Consider the following 23,890-nt stretch of genomic DNA (forward strand, 5'->3'; position numbering starts at 1 on the left):
GACGAGATGGAAGAGGGAGAGGAGAGGGAGAGCGAGGGGTGATAAATAAATGAAGAGCAGCAGGGCTGGTTTCTGCGGGTGTGTCAAGGTTGGTGCTACATTTACACCTGTCCCTCAAGGCTGCAGGGCTGAAAAGGCACAACTGGTGATCAGATCACTGGGAGCTGTGTCCTTGGCTGGCCAGAGTCAAGATGCTGCTTCTCCAGGCTGTAGACACTGAGGGGCAGGTGGAGCACAGACGGCCAGCTGACTGCCTCCACCCGCAGACACAAAACACACCCGGCACTGAACATGGCTAACACTGTGTACCGGACTCCCTGACAGCTCCTCAGTTCAGTTACATAATGCTGTTTGAACATGATGAAATAACTAAGTCATCTTGACCCAGGTTACGGAATGAGATAAATATGCTACAGAGCTCAGCAACAATAACAATATTATTGCAGATCAGTTTTCAGTGGAATTGCAGGAATAGGATCATTTCCTTATTAGCTAAATTCTGCTGTCCAAAATCCAAGCAAACACATTTCTATTCAAAACTTACAAAATTGGTTATTAAGGTTTTGTTTTACATGTGTGTAGTGAATTGTCTGGTGTAAAATAACAGTGGGACAGAGGCCCAGTGGACTTTAATTTGATATGTAATTTTGCAATTTGCTAAATTGTACAGAGCTCGACTGACAAATCACTTTATCATTCTATATTAGCTTACTGCAAATGTATCAGTATGGATGTAAATGTCTGTAAAGAACAAGGAACTGCAATACAAACAAGGGTTAAGGACATTTAGAAACAGTGTCTCCACTGCTTTTTCACTCTGTCCGAGATGTTTTTACACTATAAAATGCCCTTGTTGTTACGTGGCTTGATCACAATTCTTATTTAAAAAAAAAAATCAATAAAAAATGCAAAGGATCCACATCAAGACTGCTTATGTTATGTGCTTATGTTAAAAGACTATCAGCCAATAATTTGCTTTGTAATTTTTAAAAGTTTTACATATCAGTATCTAAAATCTAATATCAGTCAGACTATATTTTGACATTAGCAGCCAATTTCAGCCCTACAGCCAGCAGGAAGGCCAGCCAGTAAGAAAAGACAACCACTCTGTAGTTTTTTCCTGGTGTGTGTCACTGAGTTCAATAATACTGCAAGATTCCCAGAATATATTAGGATCTATCATTACAGATAAATGCCACTGCTGCAAAATATGAATAAAATAGAATAAGATTCAAAAAAGGGCAAAAGTGAATTACTGAAGTGATCAATTTATTGTCTGAATTGAGTTATTTACAGATTCTACTGTCGAGCTATGTTTCTTTTACAAGTGGTCTGTGGTTGACCTGCGGTGGAGTGTGGCAATTAAACTTCCCATCAACATGCCTGTCCTCCGCTCTGATCATCTTTTCGCAGCAGTTTAGCCTGGCGCCAGCAAGCACGCATAAATATAGGAAAATGCATAACTAGTCCACAAAAGGATGGCTGACTTAATTTGTTGTGATTCGCTGTGGTCCTGCCGTGGGCTCCGGCTCTATTCAAATGTGCCCATCATGTTCAATTACAAGACAAATACGCCAATTCACTTCCACTGGATCTGAGCAAGAAAGAAAACTGCCAGGCTTCAGCATTACAAAACAATATCAAAGTGGAAAAAAGGATGATTCACCCAGGAGGAGGAAAAGCTAACCAAAGAATCGGCAGTGGTGGAGCCTTGTGTTGTTCTAAGATCTACCGTCAGATGAGTCAGTAGTGTTATCTTTAAAAGGGTGCGGGTATACAAACATGTAGTGCAGTGTGTCATAAAGCATCAAGGCCAAAGCCGCAGCTCTCAGTCGTTTTGACACGGTGTTATCCAGCACTTTCATTCCCCTGCTACCCTCCCTGTTTGATCAGGGAGAAAGGCTGCCATTTTCTGATTCCAGCCCTTCAACAGCTGCGGTGAAATTCACATCTAAATTCAAATGGAGGCTAACATTACCAGCCCTCAATCTTTTCCCTTTCCAGACCTCCACGCTAAAGATTTATTCTGTGAGTGATAAACAGGATGCAGCTGCTCTTGAGCCTTGGAGGAGCTGGAAACTGACGAATTTTTACTTATGTCTTCTGAGCCCGGGCCAAGAGCCCTGTTCTGTTTTAACTCTCTCTCAACAGCTCCCTCTAAAGACACAAAGCCAGCTCTGACAGACACCATGTATCCATTCAAGAAAATACCAAGAAACGTCAAGAAAACTACAGAATGTCCTGAAATAATCTATAACTTATAGCCTTTAAATTATTATTTTTCATATCTTTGTTCACGCATTTCCAAATGAAAAGAATGGTTCTCTCACCACTTCATCCTCAGACCAGCACTTCTCTATCAGTTTGGGTACTGGCTTTTTCACCAGGCGCTGGAGAGCCTTGCCTGCATCATAGCTGCTCTCATGAAGCTGTGGACAATCACAAAAAAAAAAAAAAAAATCATCAGCACACCATTCAGATTATAAAATAATGCATGTATACATTAAAAGGTATATTTATTAACATGCTAACTTTTTTTTACAGTAACACAAGGGGGAGTTTTTTTACCGACCATACAAACAGATCTTATACTTAATAGAAATCTCAGCCTCAAGTCGGAACATGAGAGGAAACGTCGTGCTAAGATCCAAGAACCAGGTTGGAAATAAACAACACAGTGACAAAGGCAATCGCTGTGTAGCTTTAAGCCCTGTGTCACATTCAATTGGGTGAAACAGGCAGCGCTGGAGCTCTTCCTCTGAGAATAAACAAGCATTGCTCATTGGAATTGCAAATAGAGAGGAAGGTCGAGAGACAATGACCTGCCCGCTATGTTAATTTTCCAGTTTATGGAGTCGGAATATAAATGCCCTGTTTATGATGATTCTAATCTCTTTCTTGTGCTTGATTCCTCTGCATTCATTGTCAATGTGATGGACAAATCTCTCATTACGCCTGATGTATTGTAAGCTTCTGGGGCTGGGTTTGCTACAGGGGGCTACTCTACTGGCTCAGGGGCCTTATCATCGCCCATCACTGCACAGCTGAATCTTAGCTAAGCTTGGTAAAATACCTGAAATTCAAACAAGCTGAAAGTGAAAATGTGTTGTTTTTTGTCTTGATTCCTAGTGATAGACTTGCTGCACGGCTACTTACAGTGTTAAGTGCATTTAATGTAGTGTCATCTCGAGAGGCTGCTAGACACCCATCTTCTGTTGAGCCTCCGTCACACATCCCTGCAAAGGCAGCCATGCTCCTGTGAACACAACGCAGATGAGAAAAACATTAAACAGACCACTGACAACTAGCAACAGAGCTGTTAAATCACATCACAATCACTACACTGACTTTAATGTCCTTTGTTAAATCACATCTCACAGGCACAGTAGAGATGACAACAAGCGGGCATCACCTGCTGCGTGGCTACTGGCATAACTTCATAAAATTAAGATACACTTAAACAGATTGGAACAAAATGGCACACTATTCAAACAATAATAAACAGCGCAGGTTTAGGGAAAGCTGGCCAAGTTCATGCACATAAACTAGCTAGCTTGGTAAAGAACGGAGCAGAGGTGCAACAATAGCTTATTAATTGATCAGTCACTCAACAGAATTAACTGGCAAGTATTTTGATAAGCAATGAATCATTTCGTTAAAAAGCCAAACATTTGATGGTTCCAGGTTTGTAAATAGGAGACTTTTCCCCATTAGAGTAAATTGAATAATTTGGGGGTATGGAATATTGGTTGATGTTTTGGTTGAGGATCAAAGAATTAATCAATTAAATTAAGAAATTAACTGGCAGATTAGATAATGAAAATAATTGTTAGTTGCAGCCCTAGAATGGAGCATGGAACTGAGAACAGTCAACCAAAACACAGCAACAAAACACGAAACATTTCAGGCAGGGGCTGATGTAGCTGGTGGTGAACCACATCAGTATCCTTCTTCTCTTTGCTCTAGGTCACCTCTCTTATCACACACTACAGTAAATCTTATCTTATCTTTCTCATAAACGTATGCTGCAAGAGGCATATATCAATAACCACCTTTATTACACTCCGAGGTTTGTTGTCATTAAAAAGGCACATTTGAAATTCCCCTGTGTGCACACTTGTTCCAACAAGAAATACTTCCAACATTTTTACCGAGCAGGGCTTTAACATTAAGCTTTGTGTATGTGTTATATATCCATGCATACACAAACGTAGTACAGCAAAGGTCTGTGTAATACTGGGAAGCATGAAAACAAATATGACGGATAAAAACAGACCTCAGTAGAATTTCTACAACACTGTCTGTCATGTTGACAGGTTGTGATTAATTACACTGCAGCCCCTAACTACAACATAGCACTGAAACCTGTTAACACATATCACTTTCACTGCAACAACATCTCAGCGAGCACTGATGAATGATTTCATGTCATGAAACTACACCTGTTGAAGTGTAAGTCTAATATGTAGCATAAAAATACAAGACTACAAGAAATGATAGAAGTCTGGTTTTAACTGATGTTGATATAATGGTGTCAAACCAAAGCCACTGCTGTTATGTAGATTCTTAACCATGAAAGGGAATACTAATTATCACTCTCACTGATGACGAGACCTGGATATCTTTTTATTATTTTAAGGACCAGATATCAGTCCACTGTTGGCAGGGGACAGTTTGGGAACTACATATTTACTTATCAATCTACCTTTAACCTAACTGGTGATAGCTTTCTAGCAGGTTAGACCTTGCCCTCTCTGAAGTCTGGATTTCTGTTTCTCCGGGCTCACCTTGCGGCTCTGAGGTACATGAGAAGGTCACAGTCATTGACCCCTGGCATCCAGACCAGCTCCTCATTCTCGGTCACTGCCTGGCCACCAGGAGAAGGGAAAGGCTGCAGCTCTGGGAGCTTGGCCTAATTAGGTCCAGGGAGAAAGAGAGGGACAGATGGTGTCACACTACAAATAGCATGCAAGCTTGAAGAAAATATCAACTTTCAGCCGCCCTGTCATCAACTTTTCACTGTGAGTGGTGGCAGCGGGGAATGGGGACAAGTTACAGTCACAATGATTCAATATCTTAACACAACACAGGACCGCACTACTCAGGTGACTTTCTGTCTGACTGACAAGAGACATTACAGCAAACATTTTTATGTACATTATCATACAAACTTGAGAGTGATATGTTGAGTTTAAGGACCCTTGATTCCACCAGTTGTTACAAATAAAGTGTCATAATCTGTTGGCACCACTAAATGAATAAATGACGATTGCATTATTATTATTATTTTTTTTAATAAAAAATATTAGATGTTTTGCATTTTAAATAATTATTCATTTCGTGAAAACAGGACTGCGGCAAAAACCGTACAATCTTGTTTTCATCAGGGGAAATTGTGGTAAAGTGAAGCCGAACGGCATGACATTAATATGCCGCTACACATCCTGTTTGGATTTGATCATCTTCAATGACACGCAACACCATGAATGAGACTGAACCATTGAGGTAAGAGGACAGCTGTCAAATTTCAGCTAATTGTTGGATAATGGAATCCACACACAGAAGCTGCGTCCTGATGCTGACGTGGAAAGAAACAACACTGGAGCACTCTCTCACGTCAACCTGCTGGGTGATGTGTGTATCGCACAGTGACTTACTTGGTGACTGGGTCCCACTCGGATTTCCCCTTGTGTGCTGTTTAGTCGCCTGAGAAGAGACAAAGAGAGCAGATTGAAACTAAATATTTATCTGGCAGCATTTCAAAGCTAGCTGAAAGAAATCTGTCTGCAGTGTGCCTGTTGAATCAGCTAAACAGCTGCAAAAAACTATAAAGTCACAACTGGGTATAAAAACGCTTACGCTTCAGAGCATGGGAGAAAAGAAAATGTCAGAAACTAACAATTCATGACCAGGACAAGATCACATACGCTCAGAGGGGACGAGTGTTATACTTTCTATTATGGAAATTGTTAAGGTAAAGTCACATGTGAGCAAAGTACAGTGTTTTATTCTGAAAAGCAAACAAGGATTTCAGGAGAATATTCCTGGGTGACTGCTCCTGCACAGTGAGCTGAGCAGAGCACATTTGCAGGCCTGATATTGCGGATGCAGCAATAAAACAGAATCCCCTAAAAGGAGGAGGAGGAGGAGGAGGAGGAGGAGGAGGGGGGAGCTGGCTCTGGATATGCAAGGCGAGAGCCTCGGAAACGGCTGCTGGTACAAACGTTGGTAGCCATAGCAACTGCAATTTAATAATAGTGTTCCGAATCTCCAGCTGCAATGGATTAAAGAAAATGACAAGATGTTCCTTTTGAAAAGCCTTTCCCTCTGTTGCCTAGGTAACAGCGCCGATTTTCATACAGCCGAGCGTGGGGCGGCCCAGAATCTGTCAGCGTGATTTGCACCCAGAGAAGCTCGCACTCCATCATGCAGACCTGGTGGAAACCTAAGAGGCCACAGCCCTCTGGTCTCTTTACAGACCTCCAACCACAAAACCCTATGACGGGGGCATATTTGACCCAACTCCCCTTTCCCCTCTCTTAACAGACTGCCTCTCAGACAGGAGAGAGTGATTAGAGGGGTAATCCATACTGTTATGAACTATGGCTGACAGAAGCACTGGCACAGACGATATCAACACAGGCCAAAAACTGAATTTCAGCTGCAGTGAATGACCCCTGAGCCTGCCAGGACTGCCTGCTGCTCCAGAACATGTCGAAATACTTCATTTCATTTTATTACAAACATTCTCAGCAGATAAGACAAACTAAATGTAAAGCAATCAGAACTTGGCAGACTACAAACACCCAAAGCAATGAACAGTGCTGATAAAAATAAAATATAGAAGTTTCCTGCGTCATCACAATTTTTTTTATTTTTTTTTTTTTTACAGGTTTCAGAATGATTTCACAAGACTTCAGTCCTTATTTAAGCCAGGTTTCTTGTGCTATTATTTGAATGAAAACGGTTGAATTAGAAGTAAGCAATGTGGAATCAACAATTAAACTATTGCCTTGGCTTTATTAGAGATGAATGAAGCTTGAAACAAGGAAATATTTCATTCTGCTTTTTACTAACCCACAGAATGTCTCATAGGCTATGCTTGTATAGATACTTTTGTATCTACAATACTGAACGTTTAGTCTCCCGAATAAGAAAACATATATATATATAATAAACTGAGCGAGTATGAGTCTGGTCTGAGAGAAACTTCTACAAACGCGTTTCTGACAATGCACAGTTGGCCAGGTCAACGGTATGTTTGGCAGGAGGCTGTAAGGATGACAAATGAGGACCTGCGCACCACAATAAGAACAGTGTGTTTGAGAACTGGCAGTTGACGTTCAGACAGGATTCTGAGAGAGGAGGCAAAATACAGATATATTGAGGCAAGAAGCTCTCAGGAGTTTCCATGAAGACTTCAGGTATACTTGAACAGAGACAGCCTACTGAACAAAAAAAGTACTTACAAGTATGTGATAAAATTAGGCCTTTGTTAATAATAATGACACAACCTGCAAAACACCCTTTTATTATTATTTTTTCTTGTAGCCCCAGCTGGAAAAACAAATGACTGAGAAGCCTGTATTTTAATTTGCAGACAATTAATATAGATAAGAAAGGCATATATCTTCAAAGCATTATTTTCACTGTTACACTCAAAGTATTCCTTATAATACTGTGCCTAGTAATAATGTTTCATTTTTCTCTAATAAGCTGCTGGAGCCTGTTGCCTCACACAATAAACAATGTAAAACATGCCAAATTGATACACACAACAAGTTCAAATCTAACTCGGCATTAGCACTCAATCCTGTCAAGTAATTACAGGCTTACTTATTAAACCAAAACAACAACGTGACAGTCTGGTCAACTTTGTGTGTGGGTCTGTGTCTGTGTGTGCAATCAAGGATAACCCCGCCCCCTCCATCAATTCCAGCCAATCACAGAGCGCGTCTGTGGCACACTGACATAATTGCAGCACAGCAAAAACAGACCCAACTTCATGGTATTTAAGTACCACAACAAGCAGCGTGCACACATCACAGCTGGCGACAGAGCCGGCGGAGCTTTGTGTGCAGCCCTGTGATGCTCCATACGCCATGTCATCCCGACTGTAAACAGGAGCTGCAAAATGGAGCCAGGGGTAGCCTCTCCTGCTCTTATTACCGTCATATAACCACGCTGCGTGCACATTTATCAACATCATACAAGCGGGTGTATCGTCAACACTTTGCATTCATTGGGACTCTGAAGGTAACATATGAATAAAGGAGTGATGCGACGGTAAACGCGCATACGCGTAACGGTATGCTATCTGCAGTGACAGCCTGTGTGTTCAACAGCATTCAAGCGTCTGTCTACCGACACAATGTGCACACTCGCTTTAGCGCTCCCCGACACACACACACACACAAACACACACAAACACACACACACACACACACACACACACACACACACACACACACACACACACACACACACACACACACACAGTGGGATAACATAATGACAGTGACGCGGACAGCTTCGCACAGTTTTGTCAGGCAGCAGGAATGCGACTCAGGAAAATAAGTCGAGCCGACACTCGCGCAGCAACTAATAACGGCACGAGAAAGCACGAGAATATGATCGCAAACCTACCTCCGGGGACTGAACAAATCGTCCATTTCTGACATCGAGCCCTAAGGTTGGGTGGTGACACTGTGTGTATAATGCTCGTTGGAATTAACTCCCCTCTCCCACCTATTTCTAGGTGCTCAAAATGGAGAACCACGCATTCGCTCCGGAGAGGTATTCACTGAGCTTGTGCTGTGACCTCAGCCTGCACGTACAGCGTCGCAAGCTCGGCTCGCTTCTCTATAGACACTACTGAGCATGTGCTGCGACCTCACACAAGCGCACACACGCACAGACACACACAGAGGCAGACAGACACGCATGCAGGATACGGAATTCATCTCTCCTCGTATGTCAGCGCCATAATAAACAAGAGTGAAATTGCAAGGCTGCAGACACCCCGCTCAGAATACCAAACGATCAGAGGAGGGAGGGAGGGAGGGGAAGACTGAGACTGAACAGGGCCCCGAAGGAGGGGGCTCCCAACTGGCAACCCTCAGTGCCAATAACAAGGCCAGCTGTCACTGCTACACGTGAGACTCCAAACACCACTGGAGGGTTATTACAATGCCGGTTCACCGATATCTATTAAGCACCTAAATTAATTCAACAGCTCATCATGTGCAATAACCAACAAACATGTCCTACAAGTGCTTTAGACAAAGTCATCCTTTGTGTATATTTGGGTCAAAGTGGAGGGACAACTAATAAAAACCATCATGATAGAGAGGTAAATTATGAGATGTCCATGACAAAATATGTTTAAATATTAAAAACGTATGCCTCTATTCATGTTCGTATTTGAGCATAACAAGAACACACTAAAATGTTGCCTACTCTAATAATGAATTTAACACTTATTGTGAAGGCTATTTAACCATTTCCCAATGCTGCCAACTGACAAAGATAATTTATGACAAGTTAAAAAATGTCTCTCTCATACAAAATTAAAATACATAGAAGAACATAAACTATCAAACTAAAATTGAAATTTTAATACTATAGTCATAGTAAATTGAACTGATAACCCCAAGATGATGTGTTATTATTGATATTAGTAGTACTGCAATAGCAATATTAATAATAATAGTTCACAAAAAGGACCAATAATCAGTGATGCCACTAGACGTGATGAAACAAATGAGATATTTCACAGCAGATGTTTTGACTTGTCATTGTAGGAAAAGCATATAGGTGTTACTAATAACATTAACGATGGCAGTGTTCCCAGTAAGCCTTGACAGTGAGCCAGCAACCACAAAACCAGGATCCTGAAACTGAAGCAGCTAAATTCAATAATCATTCATGTTATTATTCACAACCGTACTTTTCCTACTGCGACGTGTCAAAATGTCTTCTGTGAAGACGGCCTTTCATCCTGATCAAACGAATCACTTCAAATACAACTGATGAGCTCCTTGTAGATTTTCCATCCCAATCTTATTTTTAACGCAAAAGATCAGTAATTAAAAGTTGACATGCAATTTGACAAATATCAACAAACGCCCAAAACAATTATAAAGCCATGGGGGTTTCCCTGGCTCATTCCCATAATTACACCACATTAGGACCATTCTTTGTGCACTGATAACATTGTCAGCAATAATGAGCAGACGGCGTCATTAGATGTACCACTTTGTAATCAAAGCCAAAAAAGCAGAGATCTCATGACTAATGAAAAATTACTTCTATATTCATCTCCTGTGCTAAAAAGAAAATGTTCCATTCTTTTTAGTAACATTTTGCTGCTGCGTGTGACACTGAAAAGCAAATATCACAAAATGTTGATGGAATTTTGAATGTGCTTATTGGTGACATGAAACAATAGTCTAATTAGGGATATATTATATGGTCATTTCTGTGATACAACAGCAACATCTTGCCTCATCTTTATCATCATCATCTCATCATGTTAGCTGTATTATGTCAGCAAACTCTCCAGCCATAGGTAATGGCTTTACGTTTTATAATGGTCAGGGAAAAAAAAAAAGAAGCAGTTTCTTGAGTGCAAAAAATTGTGATGGGTATTTTTCACCATTTTGAGAAAATCATGAAAATAACCATTAGTTTCAGTCCTATTTCAATTAAATGATGTCAGTGTTGTGCAGAGGATTAGGAAAGGTGCTGTATCAGTGGAAGTGACTGAAGAGAATGCTCCTCACCTGGTCTCTGGGTTATATCCGAGGATATAGAAGAAGGAGTCAATGCGGGCCTTGAACTCCCTGGCAGCAAAAATGTCAGAGAAATGGGAAATGTTGCATTTCCCCCTGTGAGAGAAAAGACAAGCTTTATTAGACAGAAACAACTATGTGATACAATAGCCTGAATTAGAAGCCTTTATGGCATTCAGCCACTGGAGGTGACAAATACAGCAGCAGGTATCTAGTGCCTGTCACTACCTGCTGACTCTGCTGTGAGATATCAGACTCTGGCTGCCGAACTTGTGAACACCAGCTGAACATGTCAGCTCTGCCTCATCTGCTGCAGCTCAGGTATGAGAGACAGACGCCGCAGAGATCTGGACAGGAATTCAACCTGTTTGTCTCCCCGCCCGACACAATTACCCCCCAGTGAGCTGAGAGGACCGAGGCTCTGACCACATCTTAATACCATTTCCTGTTTCCAGCACCCTGGTGTCTGGCTTTATCAAAATAACAGACATCACAGGCATATGGAGCCTGGGCTGCCTTGCAGAGAAACAGCTCCTCCCTCCGAAAAGATTAACGGGTGCTAAGGAGGGCCGTCTTCAGAGAGCTGCGGCATTACAGCATCCCACTGGAATTCCCTCCCGTTTATCTAAAGCCTGGAGAGTAAGTCAAATCAAAGGGTGCTCTGTGTTGGAGAAGTTGCAGCTAATTTGCCCTGAAATCAGTGGTTTCTGTAAGAAATGGCTTTGACTGCCTGCCGCCGTGCTGCTCACACATGGTTTTGGTTAAAGAGAAAGGGAAGTGGGAGAGGAGGGAAGGGTGGTCAGCCAGGAATGGATGAAGAGACTGAGGCAGGGACACAGAGTATATGATTTCAGAGCAAGAAAATAATCAAGCCTGTGTGCGTTCCTCCTGACATTACGCAGTGAGTGAGTGCCATCAGCTTTCTTCTAAAGAGGCTCATGTCACAACAGGTATGTGTATGGGGGAGTTGATAGAGAGCCCTTTTAATCAGCGTTCAAATGTAAGGCAGCGTGAGGCATGTGACTCATTCTTTGCTTTACATCTTTACACATCGGGTCTATTTTGGCAGCACCTGCTCAGAGCAGTAAAGCTTTTCCTTTTGAATTTATACAAATGCGACAATGTTGTACATATTAAATACAACTGTATAAGAGTAATTAAAGACGAAGCTTCAATGTGTAATGCACTGTACGACTAAATGAAGATGATCTAGACATCACTGTGTGCTTGCATTTCTCCCGTCTGAATCTTTCAACAATTGTTTAGGAGTTTTCCCTTACCTGTGATTTACTGACACTACAAAGCAATTTACTATCAGAACAACACAAATACTGCTGTGATGCCTTTTAGAATTGGTTCATGGAGAGCTGATAGAAACACAGGAATAATGTAGTACTAATACTATCTTGCCCCTGTTCAGAAAAATACATCAGCATGTCGAATTAGGGGTATTTTTCTGTCTGAATCTGGTTCACAGGAGCCAAGGATTTCATAACAGTGATATAACCCGCAAAACACAGATGGTGTTAGTCAGTAGTCTGTTTGAGTATGTAACAACAGTATTTGCTTGAAGAATGAATTGTTGGTGTAACAGTGCTTAGATCAGTGAAAATAAAATATTTTTTCATGTAAGAAAATTCTACTGTAATCATACAAGGTGCAGAGACATGCCAATAATGCACATGGATTACTAAAATATCCAGACTTAAAATCACAGAACATGGTGCCATAAGGTAATAGAAATAAAACTCAAGTCTTAATATAATTAATTATTACTGTGATAAAACTTCAGAATTATTTTCAGTTCAGTTTATATCAAAGAATTCTCATAGTCACAGAACTGGGATTGTTTTCAGCTAAGGCAACAACAGTGAACTCAATAGACAAATGCAACAAAACACCACAAATAAAAGCTGAGTACTGTACTATAAATACAAGCATTGCAATTTCAGCAGCTGCAATGTTGCTGGACCGTTGCTGGACACTGAGTGTAAGAGAAACCTGTAGGGAACTTAAAGTGCTTCCACAAAGTGCAGCTTCTATCTTCTATCACAGCTTAGAATATAAAGCTGCTGGTGTGTGTGTGTGTGTGTGTGTGTGTGTGTGTGTGTGTGTGTGTGGATATATGTGTACTTGTGTTTGTTTACCTGAGAGCAGCAGCATGATAAGTGTCCACATAGTCAGAGATAAAGAGTTCTCGACTCCTGACCACTGGGTCTGTGATAACCAGCTCCCGGCCAGAGTCTGGAGGAAGGAAAACACAGGTTCAGTGAATATACATTTACATTATATATATATATAAAATGCTAAAGACTACCTAACTCATTTATCTCTGACAGAGAGGGAGCAGAGATAAAGTAGCTTGGGTATCTGAACTCACTAATAAAATCATGAGCACAGTTGTGCCTCCACCCAAAGTAACAAGTACCTCTGTGGAGGTCAATATTATGCCAAATAATTCAATAAAGCCAATAAAGTGCGGTTCCCTAAGGAGAGGACATAATGTTCAGTTCTCTAGTGAAATGACCCTTGTGGGGGTTAAGACGCATCAGCAGTACCAACAACGAGCCGGGGCTCGTCGTTGACAAATGACCTGAGTTGTTGCGTGCTGTGGCCACTGTACTGCGGCCTTGTGACATCAATTCTAATAATCCCGAGTCCCAGCTGCGAGGACCTGCAGATAGCACAGTGTCGAGTTGCACTGAAACAGCTTCTGGAGGGAACAGCATACGTGGTGTTTGTCTGATAACCTCAATGACAAACCTGAATTAAAGCCTTTCCTCTGACACAAGAGATACTGGGATTACTATAAAAAGGGAAAACAGTATAACAGGGTGTTCAGTTGTAACTGTGACTGCATACGCATTTGTTCACAAGGCTGTTTTTAGTCAGTATACATTTAGAGTTGACTGATTCTGTGTGGCAAACTGAGAAAAGCTCAACCAGTAGGTGCGTGTCAGCTAACGAGTACTGCCAACTGCTAACAAGATGTGTCAACAGGTGACTGTGTGTTGTGAGATTGTGTACACACTCCTCCTTTTTCTCTAAACAGAGCTTGAATAGAAGCATTCTTAAGAAAAATACACCTAAGAGTCTGTACCTAAATAAATAAAAATTGAAGTCAAACTGTGAGTATCTGTACGTGTACAAACTATTCATAGTGAGAACACTGAGTCCTTTCTGTCACATCAGCCAAGTACAACAAAGACATTCAAGTCAACATGTGTGGGACAGTATTTTAGGTAAGACTCAAAGACGGACTGAGAACATATTAATGAAGTATTATGAACTGATTGTTCCAACTATTACAAATGAATATGAAATCTTATTTCTCTCTGTGACATTTCCTTTCTCTCATCAGGACATAATATTCAGTTACTAAAACAGTGACCGCGCTTATGTTCCTGTGGATGTGTATGTGTTTGAGTGTGATGAGACCACTAGCACTGATGGTGTTGAGCGTGTGTGCTCAAGGGCCACATGACACTGTGGGTTATTAACACTTGACAGTTCTGCTGTCTGGCCTGAAGGAGTGTTACCCGGGGAACAGCACAGAGCCATGGGATTGGCTCAGCTGCCTGGGACACTGTCTTCTGGTTCGTGGATGAAATCAACTTCACAGCTAGCTCTTATATCCCTTAACAGTCTGGGGAGCAGAGGCAGGTGTGTGTGTGTGTGTGTGTGTGTGTGCGCGTGTGCGTGTGTGTGAAGGAGAGAAACCGAGTGTTGTGTTACAGAGCGAGTAAGTGTATTCACATTTGTGTGTGAGTGTGTGCACTGTATGTATGCACAAGTGTGGCTGTGCTTCAGTGCACGCACGGCAGTCTCACCGTTCTCATTGTTGCGATCCTGCACCAGGTGCTGGTAGACGGAGTCGGGCACCTCTGACTGGCGATAGTACCATTTCACATTCATCAACAGATGGTCCCGTTTACTCTGCAACACAGAGAGACACAGCGAATAAGCAGGAGACAAAAAGAGAGATCCCATGCTAAGATAAACAGACATCATTTGGTTTGATTATGACGTCAGGAACTGGCCTCTTGGCAAACACTGATACTGTGCAGACGCACCGTTTGTGCCTCACACCGGCTGATGCCAAGAAGCATGCAGAGACCAAGTCAATTAAAAAGGGATCGCAGAGCATTTAGAGCCTTAATAAAGTAAACAATGGGATGGTTGTTGCTGGGGGACATATGGAGAGAAAAGAACCATGAGGGGGATGGATATTTGTTCTATTTTTGCCATCTAAATAAATCATCTAAAATCATTAATCGATTCTCTGCCTTGGTTTCTCTTCACTTGATGACAATACTCAAATGAGCCTTTAAATAAACACATTTAAAATGATTTCAACATACTTTTAATTTACTCATGCACAGGTACAGTATCTTTTTACCATACTTTAGACTTTCTCCTCCTTAAGTGCTGCCACCTACTGGCTTTCCAATAAAGTGCAAGTCAGCAAAGGTCTGTAACTCTCTAGATGACCAGCAAGTGGCAGCACTGAGGTGAGAAGAGAGCTTTTCTAGGACCAGTTAATGAAAAAATAGAGAGGGAAGGAAAAAGGGGGGGTGGGAAGAAAATGGTAGAAACTGAGGCCAGCACTGAGGTGAGGGATGAAAAGGGCAAAATACAGTTTTCATTTCATGTTATAAAATATTTATTGTGCCTTCACATAAGCCCAACTGACCGTCACAGTGGTTTGAAAAGAACATTAGAGAGACTGCTGGGCCGGGTGCTGGACTGCGACACAATCCTATTGGCCCTAGCCATCTTTATTAGTGACTTGGCTGCACTGCACTGCACTGAACTAACCAAGTGAGACACCTGCACCACCACTGACACCACCCACAGAGTACAGGAGAAATGAGCATATGGAAAAAATGGAAGACGGGGGAAAAGTCTATGGTAATCTAAGACAGACAGTTTAACATCCGCTCTTTCCAGGCTCTTAACTGTATATGTGTGTATGTGTGTGTATGTGTGCGCGCGTGCGAGCGTGCAGGAACATGAGGTCAGGGTAAAGATATTTAAAGCCTTTACAGTACATTGTTCTGTTATGTCACTGGGGAGGAGACTGAGCACACGCAGCCAAGCAAATCATCACCTCCCTAAACCCTCAAGCCCACCTCTGGTTTTCCAATTCTCTCCATTCCTTCCTCTTCCTTCCTTCCTTCCTTCCTCCCTCTCTCCCTCCCTCCTCCACCTTTCTCATTCCAACCCTCCTCTCCACTACCTCTCCACCATTTTCTCTCCTTCGTTCCTCCCCTTCTCCAACCTTGAGCAGGGAGGAGGAATGAGTGAGTAAGTGAGCCTGGACGTGTTAAACAGCAGCTGGCACGCAGTCAGTCAGCTTCATTTACTGCTCTGGATGATTGTGTGAGTGTGCATGCAACATCACACAACCACACACACTTTGCTTGTGATTAAACAGAGCCATACTGATGGACTGAGCCCCCCCCGAACACGTAGATATACTGTGTGAGAAGAAATGTGTGCAATGACGTCATGTCCCTCCCCCTCGCAGCAGTTAGCCCACCCATCCGAACCTCTTGTCTATCCAGTGTACAGACACTGTTGCCTTCTAGATTAACAGGCTGCCTGCCACAGCAGTATGAGTAGTTATCCGGTGCTTATACATAATTAATACTTTAAGGAGACTGTAAATGCTGCTAGTGTGCTACCCGCACATTTCATTTTCTGCCTGTAAAACCAAAAAAATCAAAGGGATTTCAGAGCCTGATGCAAAGAGAAAGCACAAGCAGGCAGAAAGATGCGCACACACACAGGTTTTACACCTTATTCATGAGCCTGCATTATTTTAAACCAACCAAACGAACCAAAGCAGAGAGCGAATGTTACTTCAGCTATCATCAGTATCCTTGTCACTACAGAGTAGCTGCCGCTCTCCAGAGCAGATTGCTGTTTAGAAGCTCACAGCGGCGTTAAGCCCTCTCAGGCAAAAGAGGGAGGGAGATGGAGAGAAAGACTGAGAGTGCAACATATGGAGCACGTAGTGGGAGTGAAGCATAGCTTTCAATTATCACAATTCTATAAACATGCAGGGTGGAAAAATGAGTAGATAACGCAAGGAGAAAATGAAGGGGGATGATAGACAGCTCAGAGTCGCCACACCAACTACTAGTTGTATTGTCTGGGTTTTGCTAAGCCTGCTATAGAAAATGACAGAGAGAGAACATATGAGAGGGAACCACAATGCTGAATTGATTAGAGACATTCCACGCTGCCTGTAGAGAGCTGAGCCCCGCACAATGTCAGCCATCTTTGTCTGTCCTGCCAGAGGCTAAACATGGCCCTGCCCTCCCTCCTCCTGGGCCCTAAACCCTGGGAATGCTGCTCACTGCGGAGAGGCCAAAAGACTTACTAACCCACACTGAGAGAAAGAAATGAAACGAGAGGAAAGGAAAAAAGAAAATGCAAGGAAGCACAGCAAAGGAGATAGAGGGGGGGTAAAGGAGGAGAGAGAAAGCGGTTGGATTAAAGTAGGAGGAGCAAGACCTTCTCATTTCCTCTGACTTAAAATTACAACTATCCTCCTCCTGCTTTACTGAAACCCCCAGGGTACAAGGCTACCCCTTTATCCACTGAGGAGATATAAATCTGAGAGTCATGCTTTGGGGCTGAACACAATGGTACCTCCCCTCCCTCCAGTGGCTCAGCCTGGCCTGTGGCATTCTTGGGCACACGCATCACAAAGGGGTCTGATTATATGAGGGCCAGCGCTTAACAGTAAGTTGGAAAATATTACAAGGTTTAAAAGTACATTTCTTTTACAATGACTCCAAAATGCATCTCTGTTAATAAAAAGTAAATGAATGCTTTTCTAAAAGCAGCCAAGACAAACCAGGCATTGTGCGAGTCGGTTAATTCTCCCTTTTGACTAGCTAAATGTGGCTGGCCCCTTGGATCCATAATGGCTGTGCAGTTTTCTTTGTGTGGCTGCATGTGTGCAGTCAACTCTGGAGCTGGGGCCTCTGTGTATGACCACACCACTACAAAGACCAGGGGGGAAGAGGGAAATACAGAGGGCAGACTATCCTTTTTACAAGGAAAGGCTTTAAATTTGAAAAGAAACCAGCTCTTATTTGAGGGAGGAAATCTGTAGAGGTATACACTTGAAAAGATTAAAAAGACTGAGTGTGGGATTAATTCCGTGTTTTCAAGTAAGAGAGTGTGAAATCAACAAAGTGCTTTCCAATGCAAAACCAATGCTAACACGCTCAACTATTCCTGTAAGTCCTCCGATATTTGGTAGAGTGCACAGCAGCAGCAGCGAGCGCCCACTTTCTCCCACATCTGATCACAGTGGCCTTCACAACACGGTCATTGCCTTGCAGCCAAACCGAGCTGTGACAAAACTAAGGGAACGTTGTTACAACCTGTAACCCTCAAAGCTAATGCCCTATTCCTCCTCCTCCTCCTCACACTGTAACACTAGAGCTTTGCTTTAAACAAAACCAGACCCTCCCGCTCCCACACGACAGGCCCCCAGTGCACCTCGTTAACAGGAAACCTCTGTTTATTTTCTCTGCTTTTCAAACACTCTCTTCTTCCTCTGCTAACCCTGTTAGTGACGCCCCCCTCCCTCCCCTCACTGGTGACATCAGCAACCAGGATCTATGACTTCCTTCAGAAGGTGGCAGCCAGAAGTAAGGAAGGAAAGACAGATCCCAAACACACAGACAAAGGAGACGGCGAGCGAGAGGGAGGGAGGGAGGGAGGGAGGGAGGAAAGAGGGAGAGGTCAAACAGAGCAGCAGCAACAGCTCAGTGTTAGCCAGGAATGTCAAGCAGTTCAGCTAGGCTAGCAGGCTGCTGAGCTAACAGCTTAGTTAGCTAGCGCCCCAGGGGCAGGGGAGGCTCAGGTATGGCAGATCAGGACTGGTAGCTGTGTGACATTGACAAGCGGAGGCTCAAAATGGTATGGAGGGCGGATTGTGGGAGTGTTCACCTTGCCTGCCGCCAGGGGAGAGTAAGCACAACCAAAGAACAAAAGGCTGATTGTGGCATTTGGAGGCAGAGATGAGATCTAGGAGGACTAATCTGCTGCTCCGACATGATAAGATTAGAGAGGGGAGGCAGGCAGGAAGAGCTGGCTGGGAAGATCACTCATACACTCGCATAAACACACACACACACACACAAAGATGATGGATCTGATTGGAAGGGTTTTCCACTCGGCTTTCTCTCTTCCTCATTTTCCTTCTTTCTCTCACTTATTTTCTCCCGCTCTCTCTGAGACAGAGAGATCTGCCAGCACACCAGCACTCAATAAGCACTTCCATCTGGACGACAGAACACACATGCGTGCGCGTACACACACACACACTGTGTGTGTGAACATACACTGGTGAGGTACAAGAGATCTGCTGTGCTCACGCAATCTTCGACATCTCAGTGACTGACAAAGGAGGTTGTTAAAAAGAAATGCCAGCATGCTGTGTGAGCAAACACATACAAGAGACATGCACTCTCTGCTCTTTCTCTCTCTCACACACACACACACACACACACACACACACACACACACACACACACACACACACACACACACACACACACACAAATAACAGGCTTTCAGGATAAGCACCACTATTCTTCTCCCAACCCTGCAGTAGAGCAGGGCAGGCTGGGACTCAGTGTCAGAGGTAAGAGAAAGCACCTCTAAATCAGGCTGTCAGAGCCAGCAGCAGCAGGATTCCACTCTGCAATCCTCCTCTCCTTATGGGCTTCACAGTGAGCACTTGGCTACTTGGAGGAAGGAAGGACAACCTGCCCCTCAAGCTTCATTCTCTTAGGCACATATAATAACACTAAACGAATGCTGATTACAAGGTTTGTGAGGAGGAACTGTGCACAGTCTGCTTCCCCGCCTGGCAACAAGAACAAATGGAGAGAGTGTGGGAGGCAGAGGGAGGAGGGAGGAGGTGAGGTGAGTCCCAGCTGTGGCGGTGGTGCTGGCAGGACCTTTGCACCGTGCCTACACAGGGGTGTCTCTCTCTTTGGCTTGACCTGTTTGGATATTAAATCGGCGCCCTCTGCTTTGAACACACTGGGCCCATCTGTCAGCCCGGCTCCATATTGGATTGGATGAGCATTAGCCGTTTCAAAGTGGGCAGATTTGCTCTTGTTGCTCTTTGTGTGTGTGCCGTGTGTGCGCCTTTGAACATGAGCGTCCATGCCTGTCATAAATTTAAAACCCCCTTTCAAGGAATCAAACAGACACACATAAATCACTTTATGACAGATGTGTGTCACTGTACAATTTGTCGGCATACACCAACACATCTAACAGGTCCTCCTGTCATCCAGGCAGAAGGAGTGATGGTGGCAGAGACGGAGAGAAGAAAGAGAAAGAGGAGAGGGGTTGAGTCACGTGGAGCTCACAGATGATACTAATTAAGACTTGAGGGCTGAGGGCCACAACTGGTGGATCATACTGCCAACCACAGGCATACTTTATACACTAAAGAGTCACAAGCAGCACACATGACTGCCACATCTGAGGTCTGGCTCATCCAACACTTTGCTTCACTCCATGCTGATAACAAACAGGGCTAATTGCACCAGTCTTTGTTTCATCTCTCCTTTATTTCAAATGGGGCCCAGTGTGGGAGAAAGTAAATTAATGGCAGAAATAATAAGAAAAATACATGATGACGACCGCATTGCCCTCCTTCTAGACAGAGCGGGGCGGAGAGAATGGAGAACACTAGCCTCGGCTGCTCGCTCCATAAAATAGCCAGGCTGTGTCCAACTTAAATATTTGTCTTTGCCTCCAACACACTTCTGCTGCACAGCGGTTTTTAGCCAAGAAATTTAAGACGAGTTAAGTGACGGTACAGAGAGCAACGCTGTGAAGGCGAAAGGAAACAGGATATAAAGAATAAATATAAAGAATAATGATGATCATTAGGTGCACAACACAGACACAGGAGCACAAAGGACCTGACAACTTGTGTTCAGTGAGTTAGGCTACACACAAATACAGTTTTTTTTATATTGAGAACACAGTCAGAAATCCTTGCAGCACTAGCAGGGTATAGACTAGAATGCAGATCCAAGTGAGACTTCAAACGCAGGCTGTGCGAGGACAGATGGAGGCGGTTAGGAGAGCTCATATCTGGGTGTTCAGATCATAATACTGACTTTATTTTCCAAGATCTCCCTCTCAGCCAGACATACAGTTATAGCCTGCCAGAAAACATTGTCATTTCTGCCTTCAGCCTTTCATTTAGCCGCTTCAAAGCCATCTCGCTTTGATACCTGGCTTCCTGTGTGTGTTAGTGTGTTTGCCAGTGTGTGTGTGTTTGCGTATAGCCCTGGATGTTCTCTTGAGAGCAGAGACTTGCCCGGTCTCAAGGTAATACCCATGAGTCAGGATTCAGAGTTAGACACAGACACACACACAAAGACTGAGGAATGCTGACGTTTTTGGGCGACACAGGCTTCCTTTGTTTTGTGCAGAGTGTTTAAACGGTCTGATGTTTTGTTTGGAAGCCTGTTTGCCTGTGATCCATTATGTTAGCTTTGCCTTGTTAGCATAGCCTCGTGAGCTAATAAGACATCTTACTAAAACTGACTGGACTACTGCTGAGGAGGAAGAGAGGGGGGACTGCTCACAGAGAGGGGCGTGCAAAAAGGATATGAATATCAAGCTCTGTGTGTGTGTGTGTGTGTGTGTGTGTGTGTGTGTGTGTGGACTTGTCATATTGGATGTCTGCCAAGCCAGCTAATCCGGACCCTGTGTGTGTGTGTGTGTGTGTGTGTGTGTGTACAACTGCCAGTGGCAGCCTCCTGAGCAGGGTATGGCAGAGAAGGAGTTGTGGGCTGATTGAGCGCTGTAATGGAAGACAGGAAATGAGAAGGCTTGCTTAAGCCAATGCTAATCGATCTCCCGCCTGGTTATAATTCACACACAGACACACACATACACATGGAGATTTAACTTCGATGCTAAAGTGTAGGTTAATACAGTAGTAATAATACATGTGAAAAGCAAATAAGATTTGGCCATGGGTAGGATATATATGTGTGAAGGGTGGTGTGGGTGTAGTACAAGTCCTCACCAACTCACAGGGGAGTCACAAAGGTGTGTGTTCAGGTGTGTGCCACTTCAAAGACTGATGGGGTGTGTGCTATGAGAGGGATGATGGAGAGCTGGTAAAATAGGAATAGTGTGTGAATTCTTTGGAGGTCTTCTCTATGTAAGAGCACCTGTCAGGCCTTCAGAGGACTGTCTATAGGGAGTGTGTGTATGTGTGTGTGTGTGTGTGTGAGACATAGAAAAATCCAGAGGCTGTGTGTGTGTGTGTGTGTGTGTGTGTGTGTGTGTGTGTGTGTCTATGTGTTGGTCTATATGGTCAGCCCACATTGATACACAGATAATAGAAATATGTATGATACTTCTAACACACACACACACACACACACCAAAGCTCATTTCCGCATACTCACACAAATTTACAACGGTTTCCGTGTAAGAACACAAACACACACTAAGGAGAGAGAAGTGGCGTTGCACAAACGGAGATGGAGGCAAATAAGAGCAGAAGAATGCAAAAACAGATCTTAACGCTGCGCGTAAAACTGGACAGACAGCCTTGAAGAGCTCATATCACCACAAGCTCAACCCGTTTTGATTGCATTGTTTCATCTGGCCATTGCTTCTGAAGATATCCATCTCCCCGTCTCTCTCTACCCCCCCCTATCTCTTTGTCTGAAGGTGACCTTGCCTGTCTTTCAGTCTCTAGTGATGACACTGGCCCTATCAGTAATACATCATGTAAGCTGTGTTTCAGCCAGATGCCACACTAGGTGAGCAGTGGGTGGTCTGTCAGCCATGCTTGCTTTGTACAATATGCAAATAATCCCATGCAAATTACCTACCCATGCGTTTTACAATATATCAGCGTGGATGCAAATGCAGTAGAGTATCAGATGCGTATGGGTATTAACAAAAGATTTAAAGATGTTACAGGCCTTTCGCCAAATACAGTTACAGCTCACAGAATGAAAAAGGCTATTCGCAGCAACTGTATTCTGAATGTTGTGAAAGAATGTGATTATAACACATGTGCACACACACACACACAGGCCAGAAGCTCTGGGCGGCCTCCTGCTGTGCTGCAACAAGAGATGTATTGTAGACAACACAGCTACAATAACAAGGCTGGCCCAGTGCAAGAAGGAGCTGTACTGCATGACTCTTAGTCTAGACCGGCAATGACAGCCGCCATATTGTAGCACTTTTATGGATGGACTTTTTGGTGAGTGTCAGCGAGCCACATTACAGTCTATTTGTAACATGTTTAATTCTACCTGAAAATCAAGTCACAGTGGAACACACGTCTGCTTTGCTGCCTCAATTCAATAATTACAACATATGAACCCAATCTGGTATCAGTTATAAAGTCCAAAGGCAATTTTAAAAACACTGGGAGAGGTTGAATTGTTCACAACTCTGCGATAGTATTATTGATAGAACTTTTATGCATTTTTCCAACGCAATTAACTCACCATTTATGATTTCACATCTTACAGTGAGGGGAAAAAAAAAATCACAGGAAGTATTGCCTTTTGTTTATCTTAAACTATCAAATGGGTACATGGTATTGAAGGCAGAATGAATTAATGAGGCAAGAATGTAAATTAAGAAGATAACGTAAACAAGTATAATGGCAAAACTACTTTTTTAATTAGATATAACTGATTAATGTTTTGAAACTAATAAATAGCTTGTGTAAGAGCAAGATTAAAGGTGCAAGAAGGTATAAATGATTGAATTTAGTAAGGCAGAAACAATGGAAATCCTTGCACACACTGTGCTGCATTAATGAAGCAGACATGCTGTGAATACAACTGCTGTTAAGTGCAAAAATACAACTTTAGACACTTTTGCACAGGTTTAACACATTCTGTGTGACTTTAGGCACCTATATATACGCTATAATCTGACATGATGGATTTTACTTTGCATGTGATTAAGTCAGTGCACAGGTGAAAGGAAGATGGAAATGTAAAACTGATCTATGAATAGCTCCTTTCTATGGTCTGCAATTTTTGTTTAAATTT

At 43.1% G+C, this 23,890-nt stretch overlaps 1 protein-coding gene across 7 annotated transcripts in view; it reads right to left on the reverse strand.

The window, feature by feature from the left end:
• The window catches only part of rere (arginine-glutamic acid dipeptide repeats), a 103,621-nt gene that overhangs the window by 25,220 nt on the left and 54,511 nt on the right, over positions 1–23,890 (reverse strand). For 5 of the 7 annotated variants that reach the window (XM_022741494.1, XM_022741496.1, XM_022741497.1 and 2 more), the window contains exons 4-10: positions 14,624–14,729; positions 12,941–13,037; positions 10,785–10,889; positions 5,658–5,706; positions 4,788–4,912; positions 3,157–3,256; positions 2,331–2,429 (exon numbers count right to left, since the gene is read on the reverse strand). In XM_022741494.1, coding sequence (XP_022597215.1) covers positions 2,331–2,429; positions 3,157–3,256; positions 4,788–4,912; positions 5,658–5,706; positions 10,785–10,889; positions 12,941–13,037; positions 14,624–14,729 — 681 coding nt within the window. Of the gene's footprint in view, positions 1–2,330; positions 2,430–3,156; positions 3,257–4,787; positions 4,913–5,657; positions 5,707–8,646; positions 8,794–10,784; positions 10,890–12,940; positions 13,038–14,623; positions 14,730–23,890 lie in introns of those variants that run through there. The other 2 variants (XM_022741499.1, XM_022741498.1) reach the window with 1 other exon arrangement.

The sequence above is a fragment of the Seriola dumerili genome, unplaced genomic scaffold (genome assembly GCF_002260705.1).
Source record: "Seriola dumerili isolate Sdu_G_001 unplaced genomic scaffold, Sdu_1.0 BDQW01000056.1, whole genome shotgun sequence".
Classification (NCBI taxonomy): Eukaryota; Metazoa; Chordata; class Actinopteri; order Carangiformes; family Carangidae; genus Seriola; species Seriola dumerili.